Raw genomic sequence first — 14,175 nt, 5'->3', positions numbered from 1 at the left:
TGTCACTGCTGTAATCAATCACTAAATGCACTACAGAATGTTACGTTTACACCAGTGGTGGAAAATCCTACTCTGGTAAAAGTACCATTACTTGCCTAAAAATGTAGTGCAAGTCGAGTAAAAGTCTCTGCTGTAAACATTACTGAAAGTGTGAGTAAAAAGTAGCCCTTTTAAAAGTACTTAAGAGTAGTGAGTGTTGAGAATTACGCTGTTAAAAGCTGATGCATTTACATGTCATTTGTGGATGTGTGTAAACGTAACATTCTGTACTGCATTTAGTGATTGTCCAGCAGGCACACAACATCACAAGACGTTATTAGGTTAGATTTAGGTTGTGACATCAGATGACCAAAATTCAACATCTAGTCAGCGTCTAAGGACAACGTTATTTTTATGTTCAATAATGACATCAAATGACGTTGATATTTGGTTGATTTTAGGTTGTTAGAAAGTGACGAAAATCCAACATCAACCCAACATCTGAAACCATATTGATGTCAAATACTGACATTTATTCATCAGGTATGGCAGCCAAAACTCCAACATCTGATAGACGTCATAGTGGTAACATCTACACAACGTCAAGCCGTAACATCATTAAACGTTGATATTTGGTTGGTTTTAGGTTGGACATTGACATGTCAACCCAGTTTTCATTTCCAAACAAAACACGACGTCCCCATGGCGTTGGAGTCCAATGTCAATGTGACGTCATGTTGAGGTCTCGTGCCTGCTGGGTGTTTAAGGCCATTTGGGTCATCATACAGTAGACATCCGTCATCTTCTCATCAGTGACATGCATCTAAACAGTCTCTGGGTCAATGTGTGTAAAGATTTTGGACATCTTCTTGGACACTTTTAATGCTTCCAAACCATTATCTGCAATTATAAATCGCCCATGTCTTTAGGTAGTTCATTATGATGTGATTCACCTTCTATGTGTGATTTGATTGGACAGAAATCACAGGACTGATTTGTCTAATCCCCATAGACAAGAAATAATAGAGTAGTGACTGCAGGCTGAAGGAAAGTAGTGGAGTAAAAGTACCGTTACTACAGTAAAAATGTACTTAAGGGAAAGTAAAAGTACACATTTATAAAACTACTTAGCAAATTACAATTCCTGAGAAAAGCTACTTTACACCGCTAGTTTACACACACACATGCACAAATTGTATGTAATTACTCTACTCTTGAGTACTTTTAAAAGGGCTGCCTTTTCTCATACTTTAATATTTACAACAGATACCTTTACTCTACTTGCACTACATTTTGAGCAAGTAATGGTACTTTTACTCGATTATGTTTTTTTCAGTATTTTTCTACCACTGGTTAGCATGGACAAAGATGACGTGTCCCCACCAATATCCACCCAAATGTCCCCCCACATATAATATAATCGGCTTCAAAATAAAACAATCCTCTGTCAACTCTTATTAGTGTACAGTTGAAGTCAGAATTATTAAACCCCCTGATTTATTAGCCCCCCTGTTTATTTTTTCTCCCAATTTTTGTTTAATTGATTTCTTCAACACATTTCTAATCATAATAGTTTTAATAACTCATCTCTAATAACTGATTTATTTTCTCTTTGTCATGATGACAGTAAATAATATTAGACTAGATATGCTTCAAGACACTTCTATACAGCTTAAAGTGACATTTAAAGGCTTAACTAGGTTAATTAGGTTAACTAGGCAGGTTAGGGTAATTAGGCAAGTTATTGTGTAATGATGGTTTGTTCTGTAGACTATCGGAAACAAAATAGCCTAAAGAGGCTAATAATATTGACCTTAAAATGGTGTTAAAAAATTAAAAACTGCTTTTATTCTAGCCGAAATAAAACAAATAAGACTTTCTCCAGCAGAAAAAATATTATCAGACACACTGTGAACATTTCCTGAATCTGATAAACATCATTTGGGAAATATTTAACAAAGATTTTAAAAAAATTGTAAGGGGCGCGAATAATTCTGACTTCAACTGTATATCTACAGAAAGGGTTAAATCACGATCTCTGTATGCACTGAAATAAATGACCCATTGGTTTTTACTTTTACTACTTTTTTTAAGGTAAGTGGTTGCAGAAAAAATTTAGGCTGAATTTAAACAAACAAATAAAATTGAACATTGCTAAACTTAATTTGTTTGTTTAAATTCAGCCCATATAAATGGTTTGCAACATCTTACCTCACAAAAAAAGAGAAAATCCACTTAACCATTTTTTTAAGTGTACTAAAAATAGCATTTTCATTGGATTTGCTCATTTCTTTTGTAAACAATTTATTTGGGCTGAATTTAAACAAACAAATTAAGCTGAACATTACTCAATTTAAGCCTCGGCTGGATCAGTTGGTGTTTCTGTGTAGAGTTTGCATGTTCTCCTTTCCTCCGGGTGCTCCGGTTTCCCCCACAGTCCAAACACACACTTGCAAACAATTCATTTGTGTTGAATTTGAACAAACAAATTCAATTTAATAATGTTCAACTTAATTTGTTTGTTTAAATTCAGCCCAAATAAATTGTTTACAACCACTTAACGTAAAAAAATCATCCTAGTAAATCCTAGGAATCATCTTTGAATAATTTTTTTCAGTGCATGCGCTATATGGGGAATTGATGAACTAAAGTGTGTGTGTGTGTGTGTGTGTGTGTGTGCGTGTGTGTGTGTGTGTGTGCGTGTGTGTGTGTGTGTGTGTGTGAGCGTGAGTGAATGTGTATGGATGTTTCCCAGTGATGGGTTGCAGCTGGAAGGGCATCCGCTGTGTAAAACATATGCTAGATAAGTTGGCGGTTCATTCCGCTGGGGTGACCCTAGATTAATAAGCCGAAAAGAAAAGGAATGAATTACTAAATTTAATTAGTTTGTTTAAATTCAGATCATATAAACTGTTTGCAATTTTTCTCAGTGTGCCTCCACCTTTTCCAGAGGTCTGCATTCACTCCTCCGCAGAGTAAATCATGTTAAAAAATGAGATCGCCAGCAATATCAAAAGCCCTTGAATGCTGCGTGTTGTAATGTGACCTTTTTTATTTCACATGCAGGCTGAATGGCGCTCAGCTCCACTGCGCAGGCGCTGCGCAGAGCCGATGCGCCGCAGGCACCGACAGCTGATGATGCGCGCGTAAGAGCCGCGGGTTGCGCGCACTGACAGCTGAAGGTTTTCCGCGATGACGGACACTCGGATGGCCCAGCATCAGCATCATCATCATCAGCAGCAGCATCAGCATCCCTGAGCGCCGGCGGCAGCAGCATCCTCTCCTCATCCGTCCTCCATGCAGCAGAACCGCGCATCTCCTGTCGCGTTTCTCGCCGTGCGCCCGCGCTCCTTCTCCGCCATCCTCCGCCGCTGAAGCCGCTCCGCGTCCACCCTCCGCCCGCAGAGCACCGGCTCTCCTCCAGCGGGGTGATGATGCTGTCCTACAGCGGGATACTCGCGCTGTTTCTGGTCCACGGGAACGTGATGCTCCCGTACGTCTCCTCTCAGAACGGTAAGAAGACGGGACGGGATCTGTGTATGTGTGTGTGAGTGTGTGTACGTGTGTGTGTGTGTAATCTGCTTTAGAGGTCGATGCCATCTTTATGATGACAGACACCCCGCTGCATTCCAGTCCCGTCGGATCTGTGGAGCGCGGATTTTGCGCGTAATCGCAACAGGAATTGGGGAATTATTTGATCGGGTTTTTCCTGCTGTATAAATCAGCGCATGTTTGAATATTGCACCTTCATGAGTGCTGTTTGCGAGGAGTGTTTTCCTTCAGCTCAGAGTCTCCAGAGTAATCCGTGTTGTTTACACTCATCCTTCTGACATTCACATCCTTTCACCTCCCGCGTTTGAGCAAAACCCCGAGCATTACATAATGGCCTGATGTGGATGTAGTGAACACACCGACAGACAGAAATACTGATTTTGAGTCCGTTTGTGAACACTTCTGTTGGTACAAATAGTGTTTGTACATTCAATTGATTATAGCACCTTAGGGTATTCATTAAAGAGTAAAGAAGGATACACGTTTCTGTCAGAGGGTCCAAGTGTGGACTATTTAATCCATATAATGTATGAAGGAACCCATCCCCTTATGGTGGAGAAATCCTGCAAAATTTGAGAACTGTCTTTTTTATTCATTCATTCATTTTCTTTTCGGCTTAGTCCCTTTATTAATCAGGGGTCGCCACAGTGGAATGAACCGCCAACTTATCCGATTATTAGATTACTAGTTGTTTGGGTAATAACCAATATATCAGAGTAAATGAAGTGAAATTGGTTATGAAACCGACTCTTGAATATCAGATTTAATGAGATAAGTACGGTACAAGACAAATATTAGGTCAAGCTAATATTCAATCATTTTCTTTTTAGTCCCTTTATTAATCAGGGGCCGCCACAGCGGAATGAACCGCCAACTTATCCGATTATTAGATTACTAGTTGTTTGGGTAATAACCAATATAAATGAAGTGAAATTGGTTATGAAACCGACTCTTGAATATCAGATTTAATGAGATAAGTATAGTACAAAACAAATATTAGGTCAAGCAAATATTCATTCATTTTCCTTTTAGCCCCTTTATTAATCAGGGGCTGCCACAGCGGAATGAACCGCCAACTTATCCAGCACATGTTTTACGCAGCCGATGCCCTTCCAGCCACTCTTGCATTCACACACATACACTACGGCCAATTTAGCTTAATCAATTCCCCTATAGCGGATGTAGGACAAATCTGAGCCAACATGGGGAGAACATGCAAACTCCACACAGAAATGCCAACTGACCTAGCCTGGACTCGAACCAGCGACCTTCTTGCTGTGAGGTGATCGTGCTACCCACTGCGCCACCACTTACTATTTTTTTATGTGTTTCAAAATTACATTTCAAGAGATTTCAGGCAAGAATATAGTCATTTAATCTTAAATCTACAGTTTATTTAGCGTAAATACATGTCATTTTAATTTAGCATTGTGCATCTATGCTCCAGGCCGTCAGCGGGAGCTCTGTGCCCACCTACCCACCGAATCAGCTTTAAGTCAGCTAATCCATCTCAGATCTCCTGCTGGATCCCGACACTTGATTAGTGCTAAACGTGGTATATAAATATTCATCTTGTGTATAACTAATGGGCCGTCACGGTAGCACAAAGCAAGAAGGTTGCTGGTTCGAGCCTCAGCATGGGTCAGTTGGGATTCCTGTGTGGAGTTTGCATGTTCTCCTTGCGTTGGCGTATAGGTTTCCTCCAGGTGATCTGGTTTCCCCCACAAGACATGTGGTATAGGTCAGTGGTTCCCAATCATTTTTTGTCTGAGACTCTCTTTTTCCCCAGAAAATATTGTAATCCCCCCCCCCTCCACATTTAATGATGTAATCGCTTATATAATTTTTTTTTGGGGGGCGGATGGGTTTCGTAGGTTGCTATGCAACCATTAACCGTTTTCTCAGAGGATAACAAACTGACAAAACATTGCTGTCACGCTGATACAAGAGAAAAGTACAAAGCACCACAGTGTTTGGGTGTTTCTATGTTTGTCTGCCAAAATTAGTCTTACCGAAATGTGAATATTCCATACAAGCTTAAATTGATTGGTCAATTCTTGTCACGTGACTCGCGATGCGCTTGCGGCCCGGGGTTCATTGGTGCGAGCGCGTCATTCCGCTTGTGCACACAAGCCGCGCACCTCCATTGGAAACAACAAACTTGTGCAAACTCTAGAAATACGCGGTATGCCGCCGTCATTAGGGTATATGCCGAGCTAGTGTTGTTCCCATACTGATAAACTTCCGGTGACCTGTTATTGTGAGTTTTTTCCATTTTATACGCTTCCTTTTACAGCATCGATGTTGTAATGTAATTAAAATACAATCAGTTAAATAAACTTTGGCATTCATTTAACTGTTCAAGCGTAAAACGAGACAAAAAGCCGTTTACTCGCACTCGACCGTCAGAATCGGCAGGCTAGCGCAGAAGCTCTATTGAATATAATGGGGTAAAATAAATCCTCAAATTATAAAGACATGGTGGGGGAAATGTTATTTAATGCAGAGCTTCTTGTACAATCTGAGACCCACTTTATATCAGATATCACTCAGCCAGTGGAGATTGCTGATTTTTAAAGAAAACAGACCTTAAATGCGCCCATTTTTGCACTGGCATACAATTGACCGAAAGCGCTTAACCCAGGTTACTGGCAAATTAAAAGTCCTATTAGCATGCTTCGGCATATACCCCTTTGCAATCTCCATCAGTTGATCTTCTATCACAGCCATGGTGGATACACCTGATTTGTTGAGAAGTGGGTTGCGGATCCATACCTTGGCAGTTCGCGGGTCCTTCACTTGGCCTTTTTCCCTTAGCAAAGAAACTTTCTAAAGCCGCCTGTTTCTTACTCTTTTTGCTGCTTGTGGGTTCAATTTTGGTGCTCAAGTGGCTGAGATGTAAGCGAGAGATTACGGTCATTTTTCAAAATAAAAGATCGTTCAGATTCAGATAATAAAACGGAAAGAATTAATGATTTCTTGTGCGGCCTGGTACCAATTGACCCACGGACCGGTGGTTGAAGACCACTGAGCTAGGGCATAAAATGAACTAAGGCAACATAATCATTCTCCTAATTGTCCACTGCTAAGAATTTTTTGAAATATGACGCGACCCCCCACAAAGCTCGCTGAGGCCCCCTTGTGGGCTGCGACCCCCCCCCCCCCCCCCCCCCGTTAGGAACCGCTGGTATAGGTGAATTGGGTTAGGGTTATTGTGCGTGAATGAGTGTGTATGGGTGTTTCCCAGTACTGGGTTGCAGCTGAAAGGGCATTCGCTGTGTAAAACATATGCTGGACAAGTTGGCGGTTCATTCCACTGTGGCGACCCCTGATTAATAAAGGGACTAAAAAGAAAATGAATATTTGCTTGACCTAATATTTGTCTTGTACTATACTTATCTCATTAAATCTGATATTCAAGAGTCGGTTTCATAACCAATTTCACTTCGTTTACTCTGATATATTGGTTATTACCCAAACAACTAGTAATCTGTTTCGTATTTCCAATGAAAACGAATGAGGCAGTTAATATATTACATTTTGAGGATGCATGCATTTATAATGTAGATATGTTGGCTAATCACATATTGGGTGAATTATATTTATTTATATTCTAATTATTAATTATAAGAATCAAATAATGACTATGGCGGATCTATTAGTTGGTGTAGTAACTAGTACAGAAGCAGGTCTAATGGTGAGCTGAAGTGGAAAGCGGGGTGTTTATATTACATTCTTTTATAAATATTCATGCACATATTTGCTGACTTGTAATTAATAATTAGAATATAAATAAACATAAGAATCAAATAATGACTTTGTAGGATCTATTAGTTGGTGTGGTAACTAGTGCAGAAGCTGGTTCTGATGGTGAGCTGAAGTGGAAAGCGGTGTGTTTGTGAGCAGTAAGTAATGAGTGTGTGTCCCTGAAGGCTCATCTCTGACTTTACATTGTGGAGAGTCACAGCTGTGACCAGGAGAGGGCACATACATCACCTGCAGACAAACAAGGCCAGGGTATTCCCTCCTCAGACTGCAAAAAAAAGCAAAAACACACACACACACTGAAAGCATACGTCAGTTTGGTGTCCGATAGGCTGGTTTTGTGCAGCGCGTCACAGAAAAGCATCTGCTGAATGCAAATATGAAGCAGATTCTGACAGCACAGATGTCAGAGAGAAAACAGAAATCGTCATCTAGAAATGAACGTATTATTTCTGCCACAACCTTTAATATTGAATGTAGAAGAATCAACTCATGACAATGACCAGAAATACATGTAAATAGAGCTACTGACCACAAATGCATGTAAATATAGTTTATAAGCATGAGATTTTGGGAAACCTGTTTGATAAAGCTCTTATAAATGTTTATTTCTGGCACTACCATTATTTTTAATAGTGAATGTAGAAGAATTACCTTTAATAATCACAAATGCATACTGTAGACACTCGCCGGCCACTTTATTAGGTACACCTTACTTGTAACGGGTTGGACCCCCTTTAGCCTTCAGAACTGTCAATAGATTCAACAAGGTACTGGAAATATTCCTCAGAGATTTTGCTCCATATTGACATGATAGCATCACGCAGTTGCTGCAGATTTGTCGGCTGCACATCCATGATGACAATCTCCCGGTCCACCACATCCCAAAGGTGCTCCATTGGATTGAGCTCTGGGGACTGTGGAGGCCATTTGAGTAAACTCGTTGTCATGTTAAAGAAACCAGTCTGAGATGATTCACGCTTTATGACATGGTGCGTTATCCTGCTGGAAGTAGCCATCAGAAGATCACTGTTGTCATAAAGGGATGGACGTGGTCAGCAACAATACTCAGGTAGGCTGTGGTGTTGACTCGATGCTCAATTGGTATTAATGGACCCAAAGTGTGCCAAGAAAATCTCCCCCACACCATTACACCTCCACCAGCCTGAACCGCTGATACAAGGCAGGATGGATCCATGCTTTCATGTTGTTGAGGCCAAATTCTGACTCGACCATTCAAATGTGGCAGCAGAAATGGAGACTCATCAGACCAGGCAACATTTCTCCAGTCTTCTATTGTCCAGTTTTGGTGAGCCTGTGTGAATTGTAGCCTCAGTTTCCTGTTCTTAGCTGACAGGAGCGGCACCCGGTGTGGTCTTCTGCTGCTGTAGCCCATCCGCCTCAAGGTTGGACGTGTTGTGTGTACCTTTCTTCCCCATTCTGATGCTCGCTTTTGAGCTTTTGATACATCGTCTTGACCATGCCTAAATGCATTGAGTTGCTGCCATGTGATTGGCTGATTAGAAATTTGAGTTGACAAGCAGTTAGACAGGTGTACCTAATAAAGTTTATAAGCATTAAGAGATTTGGGGGAAACCATGTTGAAGCCATTATTCCACAGCCATATCTGGAGCATGGAAAATTTTTCGGGATCTAGAAATGAGCTTCTTGAGGTGATTTTTATTTTTATTTAATAACGTCAGATCAGGTCAAGCCTCAATCATTATTTATAGATTTGTATGCTTTTTTCCAAATATATCTCAAGTGATGTTAAACAGATCAAAGATTTATTTCACCTGCAGTTTCTTTTAATATAACTGAAATAAAAAAAACAATTACTAAATAAAATGAAAATAAAACTGCTTAGTAAAAACTGCTATTATCAGTCCCTTTAAGAAATAATTTATATCTATTGACTTCAGAAACCCCTGTTGTCCAACAGCATACTTATTTATTCTAACCTAATTACCCTAGTTAAGCCTTTAAATCTCACTTTAAGCTGAATACTAGTATCTTGAACAATATCTAGTCAAATATTATGTGCTGTTATCATAGCAAAGAGAAAAGAAATTAGTTAATATGTTTAGAAATGGGTTTAAAAATATAATCTCCATTGAACCACACTTGAGAAATTATTAAAAGAATAAAAATCAATCAATCAATCAATCAATCCATCAATCGATCTATCTATCTATTCTAGGCCTGTAATGATATCTATATTTTGTTGTACAATATATTGCATCAAAATATATTACGATTAAACAATATTATTGTCATTTTAAGACCATTTTATGCCCCCACAATGCAACTACACTCCTAAAAGAACACATCATATTTTATTCCTAAGAATCTTTCAGTTGATTATGATCATTTTAACAGTTTAATAATGAGGCATTATAATCAGAATGTGAAAACGCAGATCCTAAATAAATAATAATAATAAATGTTAACACAAAAGTGCAAGGTAAAGAGTAACAGAGGCTGCGATATCTGCTGCCAGGTCTATTTTCAGTCGTCAGACACCCACATGAGAATATACTATAGTCATTTATAGTAGATACTACAGTGTTTTTAACCATGCTGACACCTCCAGTAGAGATAGAGATGCTGCACCATCAGCTCAAATGTAGCTAGAATTAGTTTTTATGTATGGGCGATATATATTCCATCAATAAAAATGATTGAGCTCATGTCCATGTGTTTGTAAAATAAGTCTGTATGAAGAGTTCAGATGCAAAAACCTCTAAAGGCCCGTTTCCACTGAGTGGTACGGTACGGTATGGTTCGGTTTGGAACGCTTTTATAGCCGTTACCACTGTCAAAAGGTGTACCGAACCGTACTGTACCACTTTTTCGGCACCCTTTCGAAAGGGTACCAAACACGAGAAAGGGTACCAAAAGCCGGAGCTAGACGCGCAGCTGAACGCTATTGGTTTACAGAGATACGTCATTCACTTACGCAACAAGCCAGAATGAAAACAAAAAACCCGCCATGTTTAAAATACACACCTGACGAGCCGAGAGATTACAGCGGAATTATAAATACATATAATAACGAGCCATGGTCGATCTGGGCTCAAACAAACCTTGTCATCGTCTTGATGAACAGCACAAAGCCAAAAGGAAGAGCAGATTTACCCTGTGCCGCGTAGTTTTTTTACGAGGCAGTCTGAGGCGCGAGCGGTTTCGCTTTCTTCCTTGCGGTCGCCGCACGTCTATATCTGAAATAACAAACTTCTTGAGCTGATGATAATAACCTGCGCTTGATTATTGACGTGCTTTTGAAACCCGATCCTGTCAGACACTGACAAACGCGAGAGTGAAGCGTGAAGAAACAAAGGAGAAGCCGGAAAAAAAGGAGCACATTATTTATTCAGCAAACATGAACAAAATGCCATGATTAACTAACTTATTATCTTCACCTTTTGGACTAATATGAACTGGGAATGATGGAATTACTCTCTAACAGAGGCTACATGTGCTGCTGAAGAATACAGACACAGATAAGAGGTTTACACGGACTGTAGGCTATATTTTGTGTTGTTTTTGAACCTAAATACGGGCGAAATGTCTGCTATATGCAGTTCTTCTGTAGTTGATAACATATCGGAGACTGTAAGGGGCTGTATGTGTTTATATATGTTCATTTATTTAGTTATTTAATATAATTACAGACGTTACAGTAGGCTATTTCGCACTGTCATTGATCTGCAGTTATAATCAACTCATGTTCATTGAAAAGTTAATAATAAACATTTCTACACAAGTATTTATGTGTATAAAGCATCTGTTTTGTGAGAAGAGCTTCTCATATGATATGTAAGTGACCCGTACAGCTTTATTGTAGACATTTCCTCGAGCGAGAATGACGTCGACTGAAACTCTCTGTCATACACCACGCCCACCAAAAGGGTACCCTTGTTAGTGGAAACGCAAGCCTGATAAAGGTGACCCGTACCGTACCGTACCAGTCAGTGGAAATGAGCCATAAGTGCCATCTAAAATTTCCATAGAAAAGTAACATTTTACACAGCCTCCTTTGTTTATGTTGAGATATTACACTTTAAAGAACAGCAAAAGGACTTATTCTTTGGCATAAAAGTGATATAACTAAACACACACAGGCGCCTGATAAAAATGCTCATTTTAGAGGAAAATTTTAGATGGCATTTAGAGGTTTTTGCATCTAAACTCTTCATATATTGATTATTGTGACAGGCCTAATCTATTCAGTAGTTCAGTAGTAAATATGTGCATAATTACAACCATTAAAACTTATGAATGCACATTTCCACCAGTCTAGCTCTAGTCTAGTTGCAGAGAGAGACATTTGGTGAGGTTTTTGATGTACAGTATGGAGCGTGGGTGTGTGTGCGCGCGCGTGTGTGTGAGGGTCTCCTTTGATTCGTCCAGACATAAGGTCAGTGGCTGTCCTCAGTAATCCAGCTATTGTTGAGTAAAGCCTGAGCGTACAGATTCCAGACCTCTCAGCATTGAACTGTGGGATTGCGGCCCACTCAACACTTCATATTCAAACCTGATTACTAAAATATAGACAGAATTAAATCAGCGTTCCCCGAGACGCTCTGAAAGCAATCATTCAGAACCCTAGAGGAACAAGCACTTTATTAGACGCAGAGCTGTTTAGTGGGCATGTTTTGTGGTTAATACTGTTGATGGTATCGGTTTTGCACTTTATTTAATGCATAAACAGTCCGTCTCAATGAAGGGAGACAAATCAGTTCAGGTCTATTAGACGGGGGGTTTTCTTGTTGCGATTAATTGCTAAAGCTTTCATCGTGATATACAGTATTATCACGTTACTTGTATAATAATAGATACTTAAATAATAATTTAATAATAGTAAAATAATCTTATTTAAACCAAAAATGGCATTATTTTTGCTTGTTTTTTAAGGGGAAACAAAACTTTTTTTTTTCTTGTCTGGCAAATGCATCTTGATTAAAGAAGTTTTAGATATCTGCACTATAACAAGACAAGACAGCGGATTTACAAGATGAAGAAAAGCATAATTATCGGTGCAGATCTGAGTGGACTGAAGAATTTGAGTTGACTTTTTAAGTAAGGAAATCATGTATTTGTTGCACTCTTGTAGAAGTTTTGCAAGGTGAACATCTGTTTTTATAATAATTGCATTGCACAAAGGGCTTTTCTTTTTCTTCTCTATGTTCGTCCTGTTTTTAGTACAGATATCTCAGCATTTGTTGAACAGTAGAGCCCTGCGCTGTAAGCAGCACTGTAATATCCTCAAGGTCATGTGCTTAAGCTCTCAAGGAAATGCATGAACTGATCACACTGCTCTGATATAACGCAAGACTCATTGGATGAAAATGCATGAATGTAAATTTACATGATATGCAAAACGACAGAATTCAAATGTAGGTTTTTATGCCTAAAATGAGACAAAATCTGACATTTGCACTTATTTTTCATTTTAGGAAAATCTTCTTTATTATTTTAAGCTTCGGATTATTTAAATATTTTATTTAAATGTAGATTTATTTATTTTAAGTAAATACAATTTATTATTTTATGCTTTAGAATGTTTAAATATTTTATTCAATTGTTGATTTTTTTGTAAATAAATATATGTTATTATTTTATGCTTTAGATTATTTAACTATTGATTATTTATGTAAGTAAATCTTCTTTATTATTTTAAGCTTTAGGCAAGGCAAGGCAAGGCAAGGCAAGGCAAGGCAAGGCAAGTTTATTTATATAGCACATTTCATACACAGTGGCAATTCAAAGTGCTTTACATAAACAGGAATAAAAGAAACAATTATAAGAGAAATAAAAACAAACATAAAAATGGTAAGAATAAAAATAAAATAAAATAAAATAAAAGCTGATAAAATGTGTTATAAAAGAATTAAAAAGAAGAGAAAAACATAGTAGTGTGATCTGTCGGACGTAGCACAGTGCTCATTCAGTAAAGGCACAGCTAAACAGATGTGTTTTCAGTCTTGATTTGAATGTGCCTAATGTTGGAGCACATCTGATCATTTCTGGAAGCTGATTCCAGCAGCGAGGGGTGTAGTAGCTGAAAGCCGATTCACCCTGCTTTGACTGAACTCTTGGGATTTCTAATCTATTTGATCCTAAAGATCTGAGTGATCTGTTAGGTTTGTATTCAGTGAGCATATCTGTAATGTATTGAGGTCCTAGGCCATTTAGTGATTTATAGACCAGTAATAATACTTTAAAATCTATTCTAAATGTGACTGGGAGCCAGTGTAAAGACCTGAGGACAGGTGTGATGTGCTCTGATTTCCTGGTTCTGGTCAGAATTCTGGCCGCAGCGTTCTGGATGAGCTGCAACTGTCTGACTGTCTTTTTGGGAAGGCCAGTGAGGAGGCCATTACAGTAATCCACCCTGCTGCTGATAAAAGCATGAACAAGTTTCTCTAAGTCTTCACTGGAAACAAAGCATCTAATTCTTGCAATGTTTTTGAGATGATAGTATGCTGATTTACTGACTGCTTTGACATGACTACTGAAACTCAGATCTGACTCCAGAGTCACACCAAGATTCTTGACCTTATGTTTTGTTGTTTGACCCTTAGAGCCAAGGTACGCATTCACCTTGAGAACCTCATCTCTGTTCCCAAACGCAATCACTTCAGTTTTCTCTTTGTTTAACTGAAGACAGTTTTGGCACATCCAATTGTTAATATCATCAATGCATTAGCAGAGGGTGTCAATGGGGCTGTAGTCATTAGGCAGTAAGGCTAGGTAGATCTGAGTGTCATCAGCATAGCTGTGGTAGGAGATTTGGTTCTTTCTCATTATTTTGCTCAGAGGGAGCATATAAAGGTTGAACAGGAGTGGTGCCAGAATCGAGCCTTGTGGGACTCC

At 39.0% G+C, this 14,175-nt stretch overlaps 1 protein-coding gene across 1 annotated transcript in view; it reads left to right on the top strand.

Moving 5' to 3' along the window:
• nptnb (neuroplastin b) overlaps nt 1–14,175 on the top strand; it is a 168,406-nt gene that overhangs the window by 30,625 nt on the left and 123,606 nt on the right. Inside the window, 1 exon segment of the mRNA XM_056479002.1 lies at nt 3,046–3,492. Coding sequence (XP_056334977.1) covers nt 3,411–3,492 — 82 coding nt within the window. The 5' untranslated portion in view covers nt 3,046–3,410.

The sequence above is a fragment of the Danio aesculapii genome, chromosome 18 (genome assembly GCF_903798145.1).
Source record: "Danio aesculapii chromosome 18, fDanAes4.1, whole genome shotgun sequence".
In the NCBI taxonomy this organism is placed as follows: domain Eukaryota; kingdom Metazoa; phylum Chordata; class Actinopteri; order Cypriniformes; family Danionidae; genus Danio; species Danio aesculapii.
This window is presented reverse-complemented; position numbering and strand designations above follow the sequence as displayed.